A 17,444-nucleotide genomic window follows, 5' to 3' on the forward strand; every position below is an offset into this window, starting at 1 on the left:
AGCAAAAATATCCGGCTTATCCCAGACTCTGTCTAAAAGAAGAAATAATATCCAGAAAAAAAGACTCAGAATTAAAGCGATCCATGTGTACTTGATCCAGTTCTCGCCTGCTGAGAAACTTCTACTGTCTTCGGATCGTTCACCTTTTCCTCCCTTTTTTCGTTCTTCGTTCTCGCGTTCGTCGACGAAGTTTTCGCTCCCACCTCCGGCAGAGAATGTTGCTTCTTTACGCTGGAATAAAAATGAAAGCCTTCGCTCTTTGGTCCGTTTTCAGGCGAAGAAACAGGCGAACTTGGAGTCTCTTGGTCGTTGGTACATCCGCTGTCAGAATTCGCTCTTTCGTACATTCTCCGTCTCTGCGCTCGACGAATGTATGACAGCATGGTTTCTTGTTTCTTTCAACGTTGATTCAAGATACAAATTGTTATTTCTCTCTTCAGTAATTCAGTGAAATCGATGTGAGTACTTGTTTGACGACTATTTACATATTCTGTTTTCTTAAGGATTTGATATTATGAATAATAATGAGATAGGCGCAAAATTCAAACCATTTATGGTAATTCATGAATATTCTTTCCCATAATTTCCTTCCCCGCAGTAAAAATACTCGTCGTCATTTATTGTTTCGCCCTCAGAAGACAAACAATGCCAAAATGTTTCGAGAGCTTCCCGTGCACATCTTTTGGCGTCAAGAGAATAACATTAAGAACATTCAGGTGCAAAGCGAAATTTTTATTGAAAAAGACAGATTTTTAACAATTCAAATTGTTTAAAGCTCCGCCTTGCATTTAAATGGTATTTAATAAATTAGTCGCCCTATCACTTTGGTTGTTCGAGCCATTGTAAACCAGGTCACAAATTCGATCTGCAGGGTTCGTTTTCCAGCGATAGAACTACAACGAATAATCAAATTTCTCGAGAAAATGCTGCCTGCTTGTTGAAAAAAACCGTATTACAATCTCATGTTTTTTTCTCCTCGGAGTCCGAGGATTTAATCAAACTTCTTTTGATACTTCTCCTTATTTCCGATTTGTCCCTCGTTAAACTGTTCAAAATTGAGCCAGCTTTTTTTAATGCAAGATTTCGTTTTTGTTCCTTTCTCTTACTTCAGACATTAATTGCGAATGCTTTTTATGGAAAATCTAAGGTGGCTTTATATTTTAAATGTCATGATTCTGCGAGGAAACTCATTCGTAATTGAAGTTGAACGACATTGTAACCGCAAGTGACTCTTCTACCTTACTTCAAAAGAAACATATCTAGATTAAACAACCCATCAAATATTTTGAGCGTTTTTGGCAAAATCGATTTCCTGATATCTCAAGGGCGTTGTCATTGTTATTTAAATCCATGCAGCATAAGAGCGTTTTTTTTAAGAGCATATGTTACCACTTAGAAAATTCTGGTAACTTATTCGCCATGTACATCGTATTCCTTCTCTGAAATAAACCTGTTTCATTTACTCGTCCTACAGTCGACACAATATTGTTTTTATCGATAATTTGTTCACAGCGTTATGACACGCGCAGAGAAATCACTTTTAGCTTTGTTTCGTCTCAAATCTACCTTTTGACGTTTAGTCGTATTACGAGTGACGGAAACTAATTTAAAACTCAGATACGGGTTGTTTCGCATGTTTTGTAATTACAGAATGCTCAGACTTTTGATGACTGTAGAAATTGTCTCGTGTCTACAGAGTTCAATTTCCCCTTCAATTCAGTATTGCTTCATGGAACTGTAATCTCTTAGATACAAAGTCGCTTAAAAATATAAACCCGGTCATTAACATTTCAAGAGGTTTCCTTTTGATAATACACGTGCCCCCGAGAATAAATCTACCCATAAAAAGCCTTTACAGTAAAGCTAAGCTCGTGATAAATTATCCGGATTTTTACGGTATCAAAATATATTTAATATATAAAAGTACGGTTATGATCTATACAATGCTTCATTTTCATGATTTTTCTCATTTTATTTTCAAGATGACGTTTTAAATATTTTAATAGCCTTGTTTACTGCGAATGTCAAATGCCACACTGAACCCACATAAATATTTCACCTCTAATATCACACACACACACACACACACACAAATAAATAGAAATAAATCTAAATAGTTCTAAATTGAAATCTAATCAATTTGATGGCACAAGCTGTCCTGGGTCAACCAAGTTGGTAGTCCGCCATAGCGATTGCATACAAAGTGCAATGTAATTTTTCCAATAACTTCGTTGTAAAGACTCTGTAAATTATTGTATAACTTAACTTTGCTACACTATTGTCTGATATTTTTATCAAACAAGGAAGCACGCGTAAAATAAGTGCACAAAATTAACAATCTTTCCAACAGTCACTACTAAAACACTACAGTGAAAACCCACGTAAAAGAACCTGATATTTGCCATTTTATACCTAAAAATATAAGAACCTGTTTAGGCAAGCAAGATCAAGCAAGTTCTTATATGTTGGTTACAATTAAATTATGATGAACATTTCAGCCAAGGAGGGTGACCTTGAGATTGCAAATATATTTACAAGAAAAAACGTAATATAACTTGCTGAGAATAAATACTGTATATTTAATGACCAAGCCCAAGTTAATTTATTTTCCTGGTAATCAACAACTACATCTCCTTCATAGAAATTAAGAACCTAATCAAGAACCTTCTTAGCCTAAATTGCCAATAGCTACCTCAATTTTGCCAGACTTTTTACAGGCGGGTTTTTACTGCATATTGCCTCTTCCAAAATGAGGCCTTGTAAAACGCCTGTGGCGTGAAGAATCAGTTTCATTCACATGGTATCGAGCTTTCGAGTAAAACTAATCTTCATGTGAGAGGCCTTTTACGACTTTTGCTACGTCTTGAGTCGGGACAAAAGGTAACTCTTCAATATCAAAATTTGTACAACCCCTTGGGGAAGGAATAAAATTTGCGCAGCCTCTACGCAAGAAAATTGTTTTTTTGTTATGCCACGAAAGAACTACCGATCACTGCTTCATATATTAGATACTTAGTAAATTATATGCAATTTAAAAGAGGACGTGGGACCCTCACATCCCTTTTCCCCCTTATACTTCCCTTCGTTATCTCCCTCGTCCCCTCCCCCTCCCCCTCCCCCTCCCCCGTCGAAATACGGACACGGGTTTTGGCCCTACATAAAAGTCCTCATCGTTTTCGTCTCCATCTGTACTATCAGAGGTTGAAGTTTCTTCCTCGGCAAGGTCCACGCGGTCTTTCCCGCGCCTGCTCGCAGAAGTACTGCGCTGTTTTCTCCTTGTTTTTACGTTGTTTGTGTACACATCATCGACTTGTGTTTCTACTCTGTTATTGGCAGATGTTGAAGGCCGAGCGCGAGTTCTTAGAGTTCTCTGATTGCTGCCTTTACTGATAAAGTCTTCTTGATTCTCCAGCGAGGTTATCTTGCTTGTTTGCTGACAGGAAGATTTCTCAGAATTTTGTTCAACAGAAGCTTCCAAATTAGGAGTAGCACTACTGCTCTTACGCGCTTTCCCTCGGCCGCGTCCCCGACCTCTAGATCTTCCCCTTGAGCGGTTCACCTCTGGAGAGCATGCGCCAACTTGGTCGTTCTCTCCCTTCGCGCGTTTTACTCGATTTGCACCAGTCTCGTCTTCCTCTTCACCTATACTCGCTTCTGTTGAGAGAGATCTCTTTTTATCTTGAACCCTCTTTATTTTCGTCGTTTTACCAGATATTTTATCACTGTGCTTTTGGTGCTTTTCGTTATTTTCACCTCCGTCCTCACTGTCGCTACTGCTACTCGAGGGATTAAACGTACGATTCAAAACTCGTTGAATCCGTTTGCTTTTAACTTTTCTCTTCTCTTGGAATTTCACTTGGAAATATTGATCAATCTTTATTTGCGCCTACAAGAAAAAAAAACCAAAAGAAAAAACTAAACATCAGATAGATGTTAAGGTACAATTTTCAACCATAAAACATAATAACCATTTAAGCCTGAATAAACATTTTTCAAAAGCAATTCTAAATTAGCGTTCTGCTTTCAAACAACCGAAGCCTGGTAATTGCCACGCAACGCTATTCTAGGGACCAAACGTTGCGTGACTGTTGAAACTGAAAATAACGCTTGCAAAATGTAGGAGGCAATCGCACATTCGTTACAAATCTCCGTATCGACTGTCGGCAAGCCTCTTTGATTGCTGTACGTGGCCATATTAGCGCTATACAATGTCTACAGCATAGCGACTCACAAGCCACGGAGTAAAACGGAAGCGTAACATGAGGAGAATGAACCTCTCTATACTGACTAACCTCGTTCTTGTTGAGTTGTTTTAATACTGGCAATAGAATCTCATCTGTCCTTGAAGAAGACCAACCAAGCTTTTCGAAAGCGTACGTGAGCATGTTAAGGTGTGATTGAAATGTACTTTCTCTTAACAGTACAATAAACCATAAGCACACAGGTGATGACAAATTACAAAGTCATCATCTAAGGGACATAGTCCTACGTAGCTGGCTTAGCGGGTATGGTAAGGTACTAAGGTAAGCTAGGGTAAAGTCTGCATATAAGCTAACTGGCCCATCAGACCAAAGCTTATCTCGGTTTCAATAGCATGACTTCAGCGACTAGGAGTATTTCTACTTTCCTCTGGATGTGATGCTGGTCCATCGTAGGGTTGGCTTAGCGGATAGGAGCTTAATTCTGGATTTAGAATCATTAAGAGACAAAGGGTATCGCCACATTCCCTGCATGGGATGCTTGTTCATCGCTAGCTTCACTCACCCCCTACCACCAGCCCTCCCTCCCACTACAAAAATCCTTTTTGACAAATTGCTCTTATCAATTTGCCGGTACCGGTTTATACTCCAGAGTGGAGATTAAAGGGTCTAGCCTAGAAACACGACACGACAACTCCAGCAACGGATCGAATTCAAACTTTCATCGGGCGTCCGACACTTTGAGCTTTGCGAAAAGTACAAGTTTAGAGAAGTGTTTCAGTAAATGCCATTTTTGAACTCAAAGGATATAATCTAAGAGAATGCAGGTCTGGTTTTCCCCACTCAAACAGCTCCGTTGATTCATCAACTACTGGATGCAGATAAGCTTCAAACACTTCCTCAGACGGAAAATCAGCCGGCAATACCACAGACCTCTAAAATGAGCAAAAAAAGATCCATAAGGATTGACAACTTTGTGATGACATATTTTTGTTGGCTTTCTAAACTTCTCGACCAATCAGAAACAAAGACTGTAAGAGTCATTCTGCAAGAGAAGTACTCGCTTCTCTTCAGTGATCTCTTACCATTTTCCTTTTGACTTTAGTTTCTTGGGGATGCTTTGTTCGCTTCTGTACTTCCTCATGCCATAATCTGAAAGATATGAAGAAAAGACTGATCAGCGCAGTTCTACACACAACTTAAGCAGTTGTGAAATAAAGGCCTGAAAAAAAATTCAAGCTTGACCGGGATTCGAACCCATGACCTCTGCGATACCGGTGCAGTGCTCTACCAACTGAGCTATCAGGCCAACGGGGAGCTGGTCACCTTGTGAGTTCGGAATATATGAGTAGACGGTGAAAGAAAGCAAGTGAATCTATGAAAGGTCATATATTTAAACTGCGCAAAAAGATATGAAGACATGATTGCTCATCCCAATCATATACATAACTTAAGCAGCTGTGAAATTATAGCCTGAAAAAAAATCAGGCTTGAACGGGATTCGAACCCATAACCTCTACGATACCGGTGCAGTGCTCTACCAACTGAGCTATCAAGCCAGCTGGGAGCTGGTCACTTAGTCAGTTCGTTATATACCGGTGCAGTGCCCTACCAACTGAGCTATCAGGCCAACGGGGAGCTCGTCACCCTGTGAGTTCGGAATATACCAGCAGATGGTGAAAGAATGCAAGTTATCATTTGAAAGATCATATATTTGAACTGTGGAAAAAGATATGAAGGCATGATTGCTCATCGCACTTATATACACAGCTTCAGCAGCTTTGAAATTAAAGCCTGAAAAAATTTAGGCTTGAACGGGATTCGAACCCATGACCTCTGCGATACCGGTGTAATGCTCTACCAACTGAGCTATCAGAGCTAACTGGGAACTGGTCACTTTGCGAGTTCGTTATATACCCGTAGATAGTGAAGAATACAAGTGAATATATGAAAGATCACATATTTGAACTGCAGAGAAAGATATGAAGACATGATTGATCGTCGAAAGATTCACGCAGGAAAAAGAGAGACAAAAACCTGAAGAAACACCCTTGTGACAAGCTGATCCCTAGACTCCAACAGAACGAAGCTGTCGAAACGAAATAATTGACTTTTCCACCCCTTTGTATTCTTCAATTTTCAAAACTAGTTGCCTTCATAGGGTTCAAAATGCACAAAGATTTCAACTTACTTGAACTTCTTGAGTCCTTCAAGCCGCTCGCCAGAAAACTCATGTAAAATCTCCATAGCACTAACTGCGCCAACACCTGGAAAAAGAAGACAAGTTCATTAGAGAGATAAAAGACAGATAGTTACCCGCGCACTCTCCAGAAAATGTAGCACTACTTGATAAATGCGAAGGGAATGACGGTCCGTGACCAACTAAGGTTTATTAAAACGCTACAGCGGCATTGCGTGACACCTTAATTGTGAACCAAGTGCAAGTGAATCTAGGGAGTGACACTGCGTTACCGTCTAAGTTTTTTAGTAACGCTAGACAGCGAGTCTCATGTGGCGTGACAAATCACGTCTTGTAAGAACAGTACAAATACATGTAAGAGTTGGCAAAGCTAGTATTTTTCCTTTAGAACCACTTTTTCCCTTTTTACAATTTCATGCTGTAAGTGGGTTAATTGATTTGTTCGTGACAATACAAATCAATTGGATGCTCTAACGTTAACTTACCTGGTATGCCTTCAGTATAGTCACTTCCGGTGAGGAAAGCGATGCAGATAAGTCGAGAACGGTCTAGCGCTAAAACAAAACACAACTCGTTTGACTAAAATTAAAACAAAAAGCTCAGAAATAATGTTTGCCCTGGAGGGAGTCCAATATAAAGAGGACGGGGGTGCTCGTCGGAAGTTTTTAAAAGAACCCCTAAGAGGTAGCATGATCCTGTTCTGTGGGCGTCGCTTGAATTTTTCTCACCCCTAAGAGGCACCAATTCTAAAACAACACATTAACTGACGCTCGTAATTTTCAATAGCGATAACGACGATTGCTTCGAATACCTTCTACGCATAAAATTGACCGTCAAATGTCTCCTGTAATATTTTGTTTCTGCTCAATACCCTTAAAGGTACCGCAAAGGCTCCCGCTGTGGACCTTTAGAGGCTGAAGACACTAAGAGCTACAAAACCGTCACCAAAACCGCTCTTTCAACCCCTAATCAGAATACGATGTGTCGAATAGACCATTTTACAGTTGTCTGCTCAGTGACCTGGCCTTTGTATGGCAGCGAGGCTAGAGTTGACCTTGTTTTGATACAGACCTCACTGCTTTTGTCATGTAAATGCACCTAGTTAGCATCAGAACAACTTGTTTTACACAACAAAAGCAGTGAGGTCTGTATCAAAACAAGGTCAACTCTAGCCTCGCTGCCATACAAAGGCCAGGTCGCTGAGCAGACAACTGTAAAATGGTCTATTACACTGTAGCTTTGCCCGGCTTTGCCGAGCCTGAGGAATGTTCTTAAAACGACTTAACTGAAGAAAATACAGGAGAATACAGAAGAAGGAATGCCCAAATTTACCAAGACTTCTCTGGACCGCATCGCTTTCGAACATCTCCACATGTTTATTCTGGTTGAAAATGTTCTTGTAGACTCGTCTGCCGCCGAATAAGAATATATCGCTGTCGTCCGTGATGGAGCCTTGTGTTAACCCGAGCACATCTAACATTGCACACTGGGCTTCGGCCTCCATAGGGCTCACAAGATACGGGACACCAAACAACTGGAGAAGTTCCTGAGGCAGGGGAGAGAAGGTTACTTTTGTGGCACACTTCTGTAATTCCTCAGTAGGAGAAGGTGGGAAATGTCACTTTACATGTGAACATACAACTTCCTGGAAGGGTCGTCAAGGAATCTTTATCAATCAAGGAAATAAGGCCAAAAGGAAAGTTTGAGGAAAAACGGATGGTAAATCCCTGGAGCTGCAATGCAAGATTCATTCTGAGGGAAGCGACTTTCCATTCAAGACCTTCAGAGATGAACGCAACACAACATAGCCGAGTGGTTTAGGTCCCGTTCACACTACACCGAAGGAATTTGAAAACGTAGCTTTATTGCTATGGTTAGGCCTACAGTCCACACTAATCCGTCACGAAAACGGAGCTTTTCGAAAACGCTCTTCAAGTAATTTGAAAACGCCGCCTTTTCATTTTCGTGTGGACGGAAATCATTTTGAAAACGGAGCGTTTCGAAAACGATGGCGTCACGCGTTAATCACGTGATCTCCCTGCCAGAGTTTTCCTCAAACACAAATGCAAAATGACCGGTGATTGTTTCGTTTTTAAATTCCTCCGACGTCCTGTGGACGGAAATCGTTTGATGCGTTTTCAGAGTGAAACCTCCGTTTTCAAATTTCTCCGGCGTATAGTGGTCGGGGCCTTAGAGAGCTCATCTTGTAATCCAGAAAACAATTTCAATGTTTACACCAGTGTGGCCAGCCAGCTCTCACCTGACACTCAGCGAACATCTCACTGGATACAGTGGCCGCTATACGGTTCTGTCTGGCTTGTTCTGACGCTAGAGATTTCTGCTCCGATTCAAGATCCATTCGAATGTCTTCCAACTCGTCCTGAAAGAGAAAAAAATTGCTACATCACCGAGGATTTCGTTACATGAAGACCACACAGTACTTTGCATTACACCTACCACTGTGGCACCCTGCCATTCCACAGGGAGACCAGACAGTCCCGCCACAGGCTCATCAACATCCATCTTAACTCTCCCTTCTTCCGAGGAGTCTTGTTTTTCCATAACTGACATATCTTCATTATCTTGTGCGTTTATATCTAAATGAGCGTCTTTCTGCGTTCCAGATAGATGTAAATCGTCTTGATCTTCCTCAGTGGTTACATCTGTTGAGAGCGTGCTTTGGACTGGCGAAACAAAACTCTGTTTATCCTTAGCGACATCAATCACAGCATTTTCTGTGCGTGTGGTTTGAACTTCTTGTAAAGCATCAGAAGAAACAGCATTCGATTTGTCTTTGACAACACCGTTAGTAGCATCTGCTGAGATCGTGATTTCAACCTCTTGCATAGAAACATTACTCTTTCTATCTTCAACAACACCATCTTCTTGTTTGACCAAAGCTGTCACATCTTCCACTGAACTAGCTTCAGATTCACTTTCACTAATACACACTGCATCTACAACTTTTTCTTGTCCCTTCGTCCCCTCGTCAATAACTAAAGCTGTCTGCATGTTTTCTGTTCCTTCAATATTGGTGCATTCCTGCTGTTTTTCTAAGGTTTCCATAACCTCGACACTTTCCGACTTGCCAAGGGGCAGTTCTTTTTTTTCTGCAATATTACTTCCATCACCTGTATTAGCCGTTAAATCAATAACAGTTTTCTGACATTTTGAGTTTTTCCATTTCTTTATAAGATCATCAAGTTCTTTTTTCTTGTCTTTAATTTGAGTCAGCAGTTCGGTATCTTCATCAGAATCCCTCGCAAAGATCACGTCCCTTTCTGGATTGCTTCTTCCACGAAGCTGGTCTAAGTGAGAATCTTGAAGATCACGTTTCTCCGGTTCATGTTTTGATCTAAGGTCGTCACAACCTTGAGAAATCTGTTTTTGAAGCTCTTCTTTTTCCACTATATTATCATATTTCCCTAACAAAGCTTTCTGAAGTGACTTTTTAATCTTCACTGGAGAAAAACTAAAAGAACTCTTCTTTGCTTGAGGACTCGTGGGCGAAAGACAAGCTTCTGCCACATCCAACAAAGGCGACAAGTTTTCCGAGTCGCTGGAACAAAGTTCAGGAATATCAAAGCTTGGAACTTTTGCTGCCGATGATGGCTTGGGGCGTGGATTTGTCCAGCTTATTATTTCACAGTCTTGACCTTCTCGGAAGAAACCTCCCTCATTGGAAAAATCCTTTGAACATGCATCTGAAAAAATAACAATCAAGAATTGGAAAAAATAAGTTATGAAAATTTGGTTGTACATTAGATGAAGACAATATTCCCTTGTTGATGAATTTCTTTCCTCTCATCACCGGTCTGTTTGAAAATGTATTAAAATCGGAAGGAGAATATTGATCTTGATCATTCATTAACATTAAAATGTTTGAATAACTTACCGTCACCAGTTTCCTGCTTGTCAGCCTGTTGTGATTCGTTTCGTTTTATTAGAATATAGTGTGAACTGTCTTCTGACAAAATCTTTTGCGATTTAACAGCAGTGTTTTCTCCAACGGAGTCTTCCGACGCAATTCCTGCAAGCTCTCCCGAATGTCGTTCATTCATTTCTTTGTAGAGTTCTTCAAGTCGCTGGTTCATTTTACCTCGCTTTAGGACTCCTTCCAGTTGAAAGCTGGAAAAGTCAGTTGCTTGCTAATTGAAAGAAAAGAAACGGAAATGCTGCTTCAGTTCTGACGCAAAAAGTGTAGTTTGTCATCTGATGTAGCTCTTGATAAAGTGTTCAAGGTCTGTTTCTTGTCTGGCAATTGCGAGATAAACATATTTGTTGGAAGTGAACGACGTAAGGGGTTTTAAAAACGTTATGCTCTCAACTCTTCACGGGAAAGAAGAGAGTCTGGTTTTCAGGTTAAAAACAGCAACTGAGCCAAATAAATGTAAAAGGTTATTACAAGTCTTCATCAGGCCTAAATGTTCCATAGTGCTAAAAATTATCCCCCAGCATCAAATTTGCCAGTACTTTACATTACACACCTACTGTAACAGAGAATCTAACTTTGAAGATTGCACAATGTTTCGTATTGTGTAGTTCCAGAAAATATCCATACCTACCCCACCAAAGGGAATTTTTCTAAGTCCCCCCTCCCACCCGTCTGGAAATTCCGATTGAACTTCACACATTTCTTTAAATTTTTTGGTCTACAGAAACCCCCACCCCCCAGGAAATTCCAATCCCTTCTGTGGTGGGAGTATGGATATTTTCTGGAACTGAACATTCTCACTGTAAGAATTTTCCATGATTGTCATACCTTTGAAATATGAAAATTATTCTTGCTTATCCACTTTCTCTCTGCTTGTACCTCTTTGATCAATTCATGTTGAATTTCTGGTGGTAATGCCTTGAAGTCTTCTGAATCAATGTTTATTTCACTGGGATCCTGAAAAGTTTCCTGTTTGGAAGAAAAAGAAAGTAGCAAATGAAAAAAAGAAAAAAAAAACACAAACCACTTGAGAACTTGATACACTAATGTCATGTGATTTAGAAACTGCCACTAAGACTGTACATGTAGGTAAAGGTACAGTCTGTACATGTACATGCATATGAGCCAAGAGGCCCATCAGGCTGGTGCTTATAGCATCTCTTGTCTCAGCAGCACAAAGCAACCATGAGTATTTCTACTCCCCCTTGGATGGGATTGCTAGTCCATCACAGGGTTACTCCTAGCATTAATTTTGTCCAAGAACACAACACAAATGTCCCCAGCCATGGCTGAAACCCGGATCACTTGATCTGGCTGCAAGCACACTAACCATGAGGCCACCATGCCTCTACTTATGAACAGATGGTAAGTTATGAACTCTGTTTACTACATGAACAGTACCTCCAAGTGCTGGCTATGGAATTGTTCCAAGATAGGAGTGTCTAGATCTTCATCTTCTGGTGAACTTAAAATACAAGATGAAGAAGGTTAACACTTAGCATGAGCATATTCAAACCTATCATACCAAGCAAATCTGGTTTACAAATATGTATATTTGATGGACTGGAGGAGCTAAAACAACCAAGAAGTCCTCCAGTTTTCATCTTGGCAAATTTACAGATATCATAGTTAGAAATGAAACTTAAAGGAGCTCAGTCACGCATATTGAAAAGTTTAGCCTCAATTTTTCAAATTTGTTGCTTGTAATCCATGTTAATCTTCTCCATCCTTAGCCATCCTTGTTCCTTTATGGTTTATCATTATCTCTTTGGTGTTTTTCTATCTTATTAAACTGTTATTTTCAGGTTCCCTACCATTTAAAGATAATTTTGTATGTGGCCAAAATAACTCAAAATACCGTGACTGAGCTGCTTTCACTCGATTAATGGCTTTTTACACATGTAAATAAATCACTTTTTACATGTATATTCCCTCACCTTTTAACGTCTGTTGCTGAGCTTGATGGTAAGGGAGGAAGCTCAAACACGTCAGGTTCTCTTGGGCTTTTACTTCTTACAATAGTGGTTGTACTGAAATGAATTATATCAATTTATAACTATTAAGAAATAGAAACCATGTACCGTGTTTCTATCAAGTTCTAGAAACACGATTGTTTAGGAGAATGACAAATGCTGTGGAAACATGAGCTGACAGCTGACAGGTGAGTGTTTCCACAGCTTTTCTGAGGTCTCCCAAACTTCCACGAGTGTTTCTAGAACTCGATAGAAACACAGAGAACAAGTTTTCTATTTATTTTAGAAAATTCTGCAGTGAAAAAATGAAAACTGGTTTACTTTGATCATAAAACTGTTAAGTCTCTTTGTTTGTACCATCATTATATCAACAGCTTGTGCTGGTTCTGTGTTTCTATCAAGTTATACATGTAGCAACACGATTTTAACCCAATCAGCGCATGCATTTTGCAATTAACAATATCTGTTATTAATTATTACTTGTGGTTATAATGTATTTAACCTTTTATTACTAATAGAGATCAGTGTGGCATTGAAGAAAAAGGGAAGATTAGGGAGGTAATCACAAAAAGGATAAATTGCCTTGCACAATAAGTACACATACCTCGTTCTTTTTGTTACAGTTTCAAGAGCTTTTGCCTTCAAGTAATTTTTCACAATTTTTTCTGCAGCTCTATTCGATTTATGGATAGCTTTAAATCTCTGTTCCTTTCTTGCAGCCTGGTGGAAATACAAAAAAAAAAGAAAAGAAAAGAAAACATCAAATTACTTTAAATTAAGTCAAAATTTTTCTGTAGCATGTGCCTCAGGAGGCAAGATTGGGTGCTCTTGCCTGCTCGAGACTTCCTACTGTAAGTATGGTGTCCTGTATGCCATATACATGTAATAAATCTTTTATTGACTAAGCTTGTTCAAATGGTAAAGAAATCTGGAAATTGGCATACAATGGAGATCTTTATTTTCGTGTTTATGGACATTGACCTCATGCTTGGTAAATAACACATAGTTATTGTTACCAGTGTCTTTTTCTTGAGATGAGGGACTCCACCATCAAAGACAAAAACTGGTTTAATCCTGTAATACAACAGTTTGCAGACACGACTGAACAAGCCAACCAGATGTGCATTGGGAACTGGGTTTCCGTGCTTGTCACGCATTCCCTTCACAGACTGATTCAGTAACAGACTGGCATCTGAGTAATGTCAAGGTCAAGTAACTTAAACACAGGGATCATGACTACCAAAAGGCATCCACAATTGAGTGTCGATCGATACCCTCAATGAACAGTCCATTGACATCTCAATCGACGCTCACTTGATTTATAGTTGGTCAACAGTTAGCCGAGTGTTGACCGACTCATAGGTATTGATCAACACTTGATGACATGTCTGCGGAAATTAGTTGATTCTCGACTGGCTGTTGACTGAGATGTTGATCGAGTGTTGACCAAATATTGATCAAGATGCCAATTGAATATTGATTGAGATGTCAATCAAGTGTTGATTGAGATGTCGATCAAGTGCCAATCAAGGGTCAATTGGGGGTATCAATTGATGCTCGACCCTGGAGGCCTTTAGTACAGATGATCTAACACATGTCTAATGCAACGATGACATCACTACCTGTCCTTTGTCAACTTCTGCTATACAAAGTTTTCCTACTAGAGGTTAATGAGCATGGATAGAGGTCAGAATAGAATAAGCTAAGACCCATAATATTTTATGCATAATAAATCTTGCCAGAACAGGTGCTACATAAATGTTCTAACTCTCTCAGATTGTCTATGAGTCTCCAGGATGAAGTCAGTCTCTCGGATTCACATACATGCCTTGGTTTGGTTCCTAAAACTTCTGCATACAGAGGAAAGTACGTAAAGTACGTATCACCACCCTTTTTGGCCGATCTGCATGGGCAATTTCGGGGTAAAAGTTTCGCATCTTTGACGATCCTGATCTAGAAATCAGTCGAAAGGAGCCTTTATTTTTGACCCGCCAATCTCTGGGTTCTACAAAGAACAACTTTCAAGTAAAACTGACGATCCACCCGGATTTGGACATTTTTCATTTTCTAGTGCTGTTGTTTACAGTTTAGGCCCCATTGTCTTGCATCGCGTGCTGAAATTTTTTTCTTGATTATATAGCTAGCTTCTTGTACGAACGAGCCAATTGTTCACAAGTGAAAATGTGTCAGGCTTTGTTATATAACAAGCTTTATGCAAAGGATACCAACTCCAAGAACTTTGTTCTCAAGAGATTCTAATGTTACTGGCCGGCCAACAGATTCCAAGAGCTGCCAAAGACCTTTCACCCCCATCACAGCTTTGCAAACATCAACTTTTCCATAAAGATTTCAGATCTTACGACACATCTATACCAAAAATAAATAGTTCCGTCTGTGTCGATTTGATAACGCGATTTACAAAGTGCTACGAGGAAATTCTAACCATCGAAAAAAGTCTTCGACGTCGTCCATCTTGGAACTTTCTTGAAAAGTTAACCGCTGGTTGTTTTGCTCACATTTAACCTCGTTTCCAGGAGTTTCATTGTGTCTCATGCTTTGCAACGAGGCTGTGCGTGGGTGGGAGGTGAATCTTTTGGAATTTTCTAGATCTCAGTAGCGTGACATTACGTCGTGTCTATGAAAAGACACTAATTCTTTCGTTTTCCCTTTCGCTAACTACCAGTAAACAAGCTTTTAGCAGAAACAAAGGAAATATAACATAGGAATAAATTTAGCGAGGCAAAGATAAAGGTTGTTTTGACGAAAACAGTTATGTGAGTGGAAAAAAGCACATTTGTCACGCTTTAGATTTTTGCCCACCGAGTTCATTCGTATATATTTTGTTGATTTTATTATTCCTGTAGTAAAACCTTCAATTCATTCTGTAGGATTACACTGCACTTTCTTAGAATGTACAAGTTAGCCATTTTTAGTAATCTCGACTTCATACCAGGAAAAAATACTAAAGAAAAATAATTTCTTGCTGAATCTGAACGCCCCCACCCACACCAATCGGAAATCAAAATGTTTTATTCCTGTGGCTAGGTGGCAATCGCATGACTCCAACTGAAAGGGAAAATCCCTCGTTAGACAAGTCATTGACTTCCGTCAAAGGGCCAACCGTTGAACAAGCCGAGAGTGTTTTAAGAGATTTTGTTTATGTTTCAAAGTGCTTGTCCCAAAAAGGTCACGTTGAGTCGACCAAGGAAAACGTGACTCGTCTCAGCGCTCTTGAACACACGTACGCGAACTTAACACCACACTCGAAAGTCGCCGCCCTTTCAATAACATCGACAAACACTCAGGGAGAAAACAAACCTTTATTAGGCCATACATGAAGATTTCTTCATGATGACCCGTTTTTGGTAACCACAAGCCTTTGTGAGTGTGTCGGGTGACGGGAGGGGAGGGTGGGGAAAGAGTAGAACTGCGTTTTGCGAACACCTTATTTCTTTGCATATTACATCACATATGTTTATGCCAGAATGAGTAATTTCTGTAAATGAAGAAGTCAAATTTAAACAGGAGAATGTTTAATCAGTTCTTTATTGTCTCAAGCAGGAATCTCAGTGTCCGCGACCTGTAAAATGCCTCCGCTCTCCATTTTATCAGAAATTTCTTTTTTCCTTTGGTATCAGTTGATAATAGCTATTACATCATCGTTAATAAAAGAAAATTTACTCTGAAAATGCAAGATGTTGGAATCGCGGGATTTTACATTATTCAATGCCAAAATAATAAATTTCAAATTCGAGGTCGATGCGCGTAGGTTACGGGCGAGAGATGTTGTCACTTCCGCGGCGACTTCTAGATGCTACAGCGCATACCCTTTTTTAGAAGCAAATCAAATTTTCAGCGATTATAAATATCTGGTTCGATGGTTGGCAATTCATTCACTGCCAGTTCCAGTCCGGAATACAAGCTGATCAAGAATTTTATCAAGTGCTCAGGACATCGGAAGACTTGTAACCGAAATGGAAAGTTTCTTGGACCCCAAAGTAGAACAGCTACTGGCCAAGAAATCTGACACAGAAAGATTACAAGCGATCGCCTTTTCCATCGCATGTCTTTGTACTGGACCGACTCCATTTCAACCTCCAGATTATTTCCACATCCCTAGGAGTAAAGGTAAATATATTATCGAAGTCATTTATACTGTAGAGTAGCTTTGAGCTTACTTAGAATTTTTGTTGTTTTATTTTACTGTTCATTTTTACAGTGTAATATTATTGCCGATCCACAATCATATTGAACGTTGTAAAAAATAATTTTTTTCCGCAATAAGTCATTAAGACCAATATATTTAAATTTTAGATTGGTTTGTACTGCAGATTGTATATTTAAAGTATTCACAAAGCCAATTCGGCGCAGCCTGGCTGTACTTACTTACTTGTCTTTTTCTTAAGGTTTCGAATTATTATAAAAGTCGATAAGAAATAGAAAAAGAAATATTTGACTAGTTTAATCGTGGAATTCACTCGTAAATTAGAAATGATATTCATTTCAGGTACGTTCTGGTGATTAATTCTAAAAAAAATCTAGTTTCTAGAATTTTCTTTGTTTTAATAGACTATACGTGTTTTATATTTCTTTTCATAGCGGATACAGAGGATGTAAAACGGCAAACTGAGACACTGAAGGAAAGCAAAAGTCTTTGAGAGCTCCCTACAGTACAGTACCTTTTCCACTGACAGATAAATGATAATCTACCAATCACTCAAACGTGGTGTTCCAGGGAAAATTATGTCACGGTACTGACACGTTCTGACATCCGTTTTCACACGTGGGTGCCGGATGTTGCGACGCGATGCCTAGGGTGATTGCGTGACAAATGACTACTGCGTGATGGCCAATGTTAACGACGTTGTCACCCTTGTTGTGAATTCCTGCGAAGCAATATGTTGGTTAACAGGTGGACACAACAAGCAATATTTGTGGATTATAACGTGTACAAAAGCGGCAATGTATGTAATTTTCGCTGTAAATTTTGAGTACAAAACGTTGAATAAAATGATTTGAGAATAACATACGCTGGTATTAATATTCTCCGCATTCGAATTTTCTAGATCGCAGGCGTGACATTACGTCGTGTCTATGAAAAGAACTTTTTAGTTTCGTTGCGTTTTCCCTTTCCCCCG

The 17,444-nt window shown here is 39.5% G+C and overlaps 1 protein-coding gene and 1 long non-coding RNA gene across 2 annotated transcripts; one reads left to right on the forward strand and one right to left on the reverse strand.

The window, feature by feature from the left end:
• Positions 1 to 1,951: 1,951 nt before the first annotated feature.
• Positions 1,952 to 14,792, reverse strand: LOC110042009 (DNA excision repair protein ERCC-5-like). Its single transcript, XM_089293964.1, has 16 exons — positions 14,532 to 14,792; positions 13,323 to 13,498; positions 12,911 to 13,026; positions 12,271 to 12,363; positions 11,735 to 11,798; positions 11,162 to 11,302; positions 10,295 to 10,547; positions 8,857 to 10,103; positions 8,660 to 8,779; positions 7,732 to 7,945; positions 6,885 to 6,953; positions 6,391 to 6,466; positions 5,285 to 5,351; positions 5,010 to 5,134; positions 4,293 to 4,377; positions 1,952 to 3,886 (listed from the first exon to the last, which is right to left on the reverse strand). Exons 1-16 carry the CDS (start codon positions 14,617 to 14,619, stop codon positions 3,086 to 3,088), a joined length of 3,735 nt encoding a protein of 1,244 aa, XP_089150090.1. The 5' UTR covers positions 14,620 to 14,792; the 3' UTR covers positions 1,952 to 3,085.
• A 1,253-nt stretch (positions 14,793 to 16,045) lies between these two features.
• LOC149109099 (uncharacterized) lies at positions 16,046 to 17,331 on the forward strand. Its single transcript, XR_016208526.1, has 2 exons — positions 16,046 to 16,434; positions 16,906 to 17,331. It is a non-coding gene; the product is annotated as an uncharacterized LOC149109099 (long non-coding RNA).
• The last annotated feature ends 113 nt before the right edge of the window (positions 17,332 to 17,444 follow it).

Source organism: Orbicella faveolata, unplaced genomic scaffold (genome assembly GCF_042242905.1).
Source record: "Orbicella faveolata isolate gen_17 unplaced genomic scaffold, um_ofav_v1 contig_25, whole genome shotgun sequence".
In the NCBI taxonomy this organism is placed as follows: Eukaryota; Metazoa; Cnidaria; class Anthozoa; order Scleractinia; family Merulinidae; genus Orbicella; species Orbicella faveolata.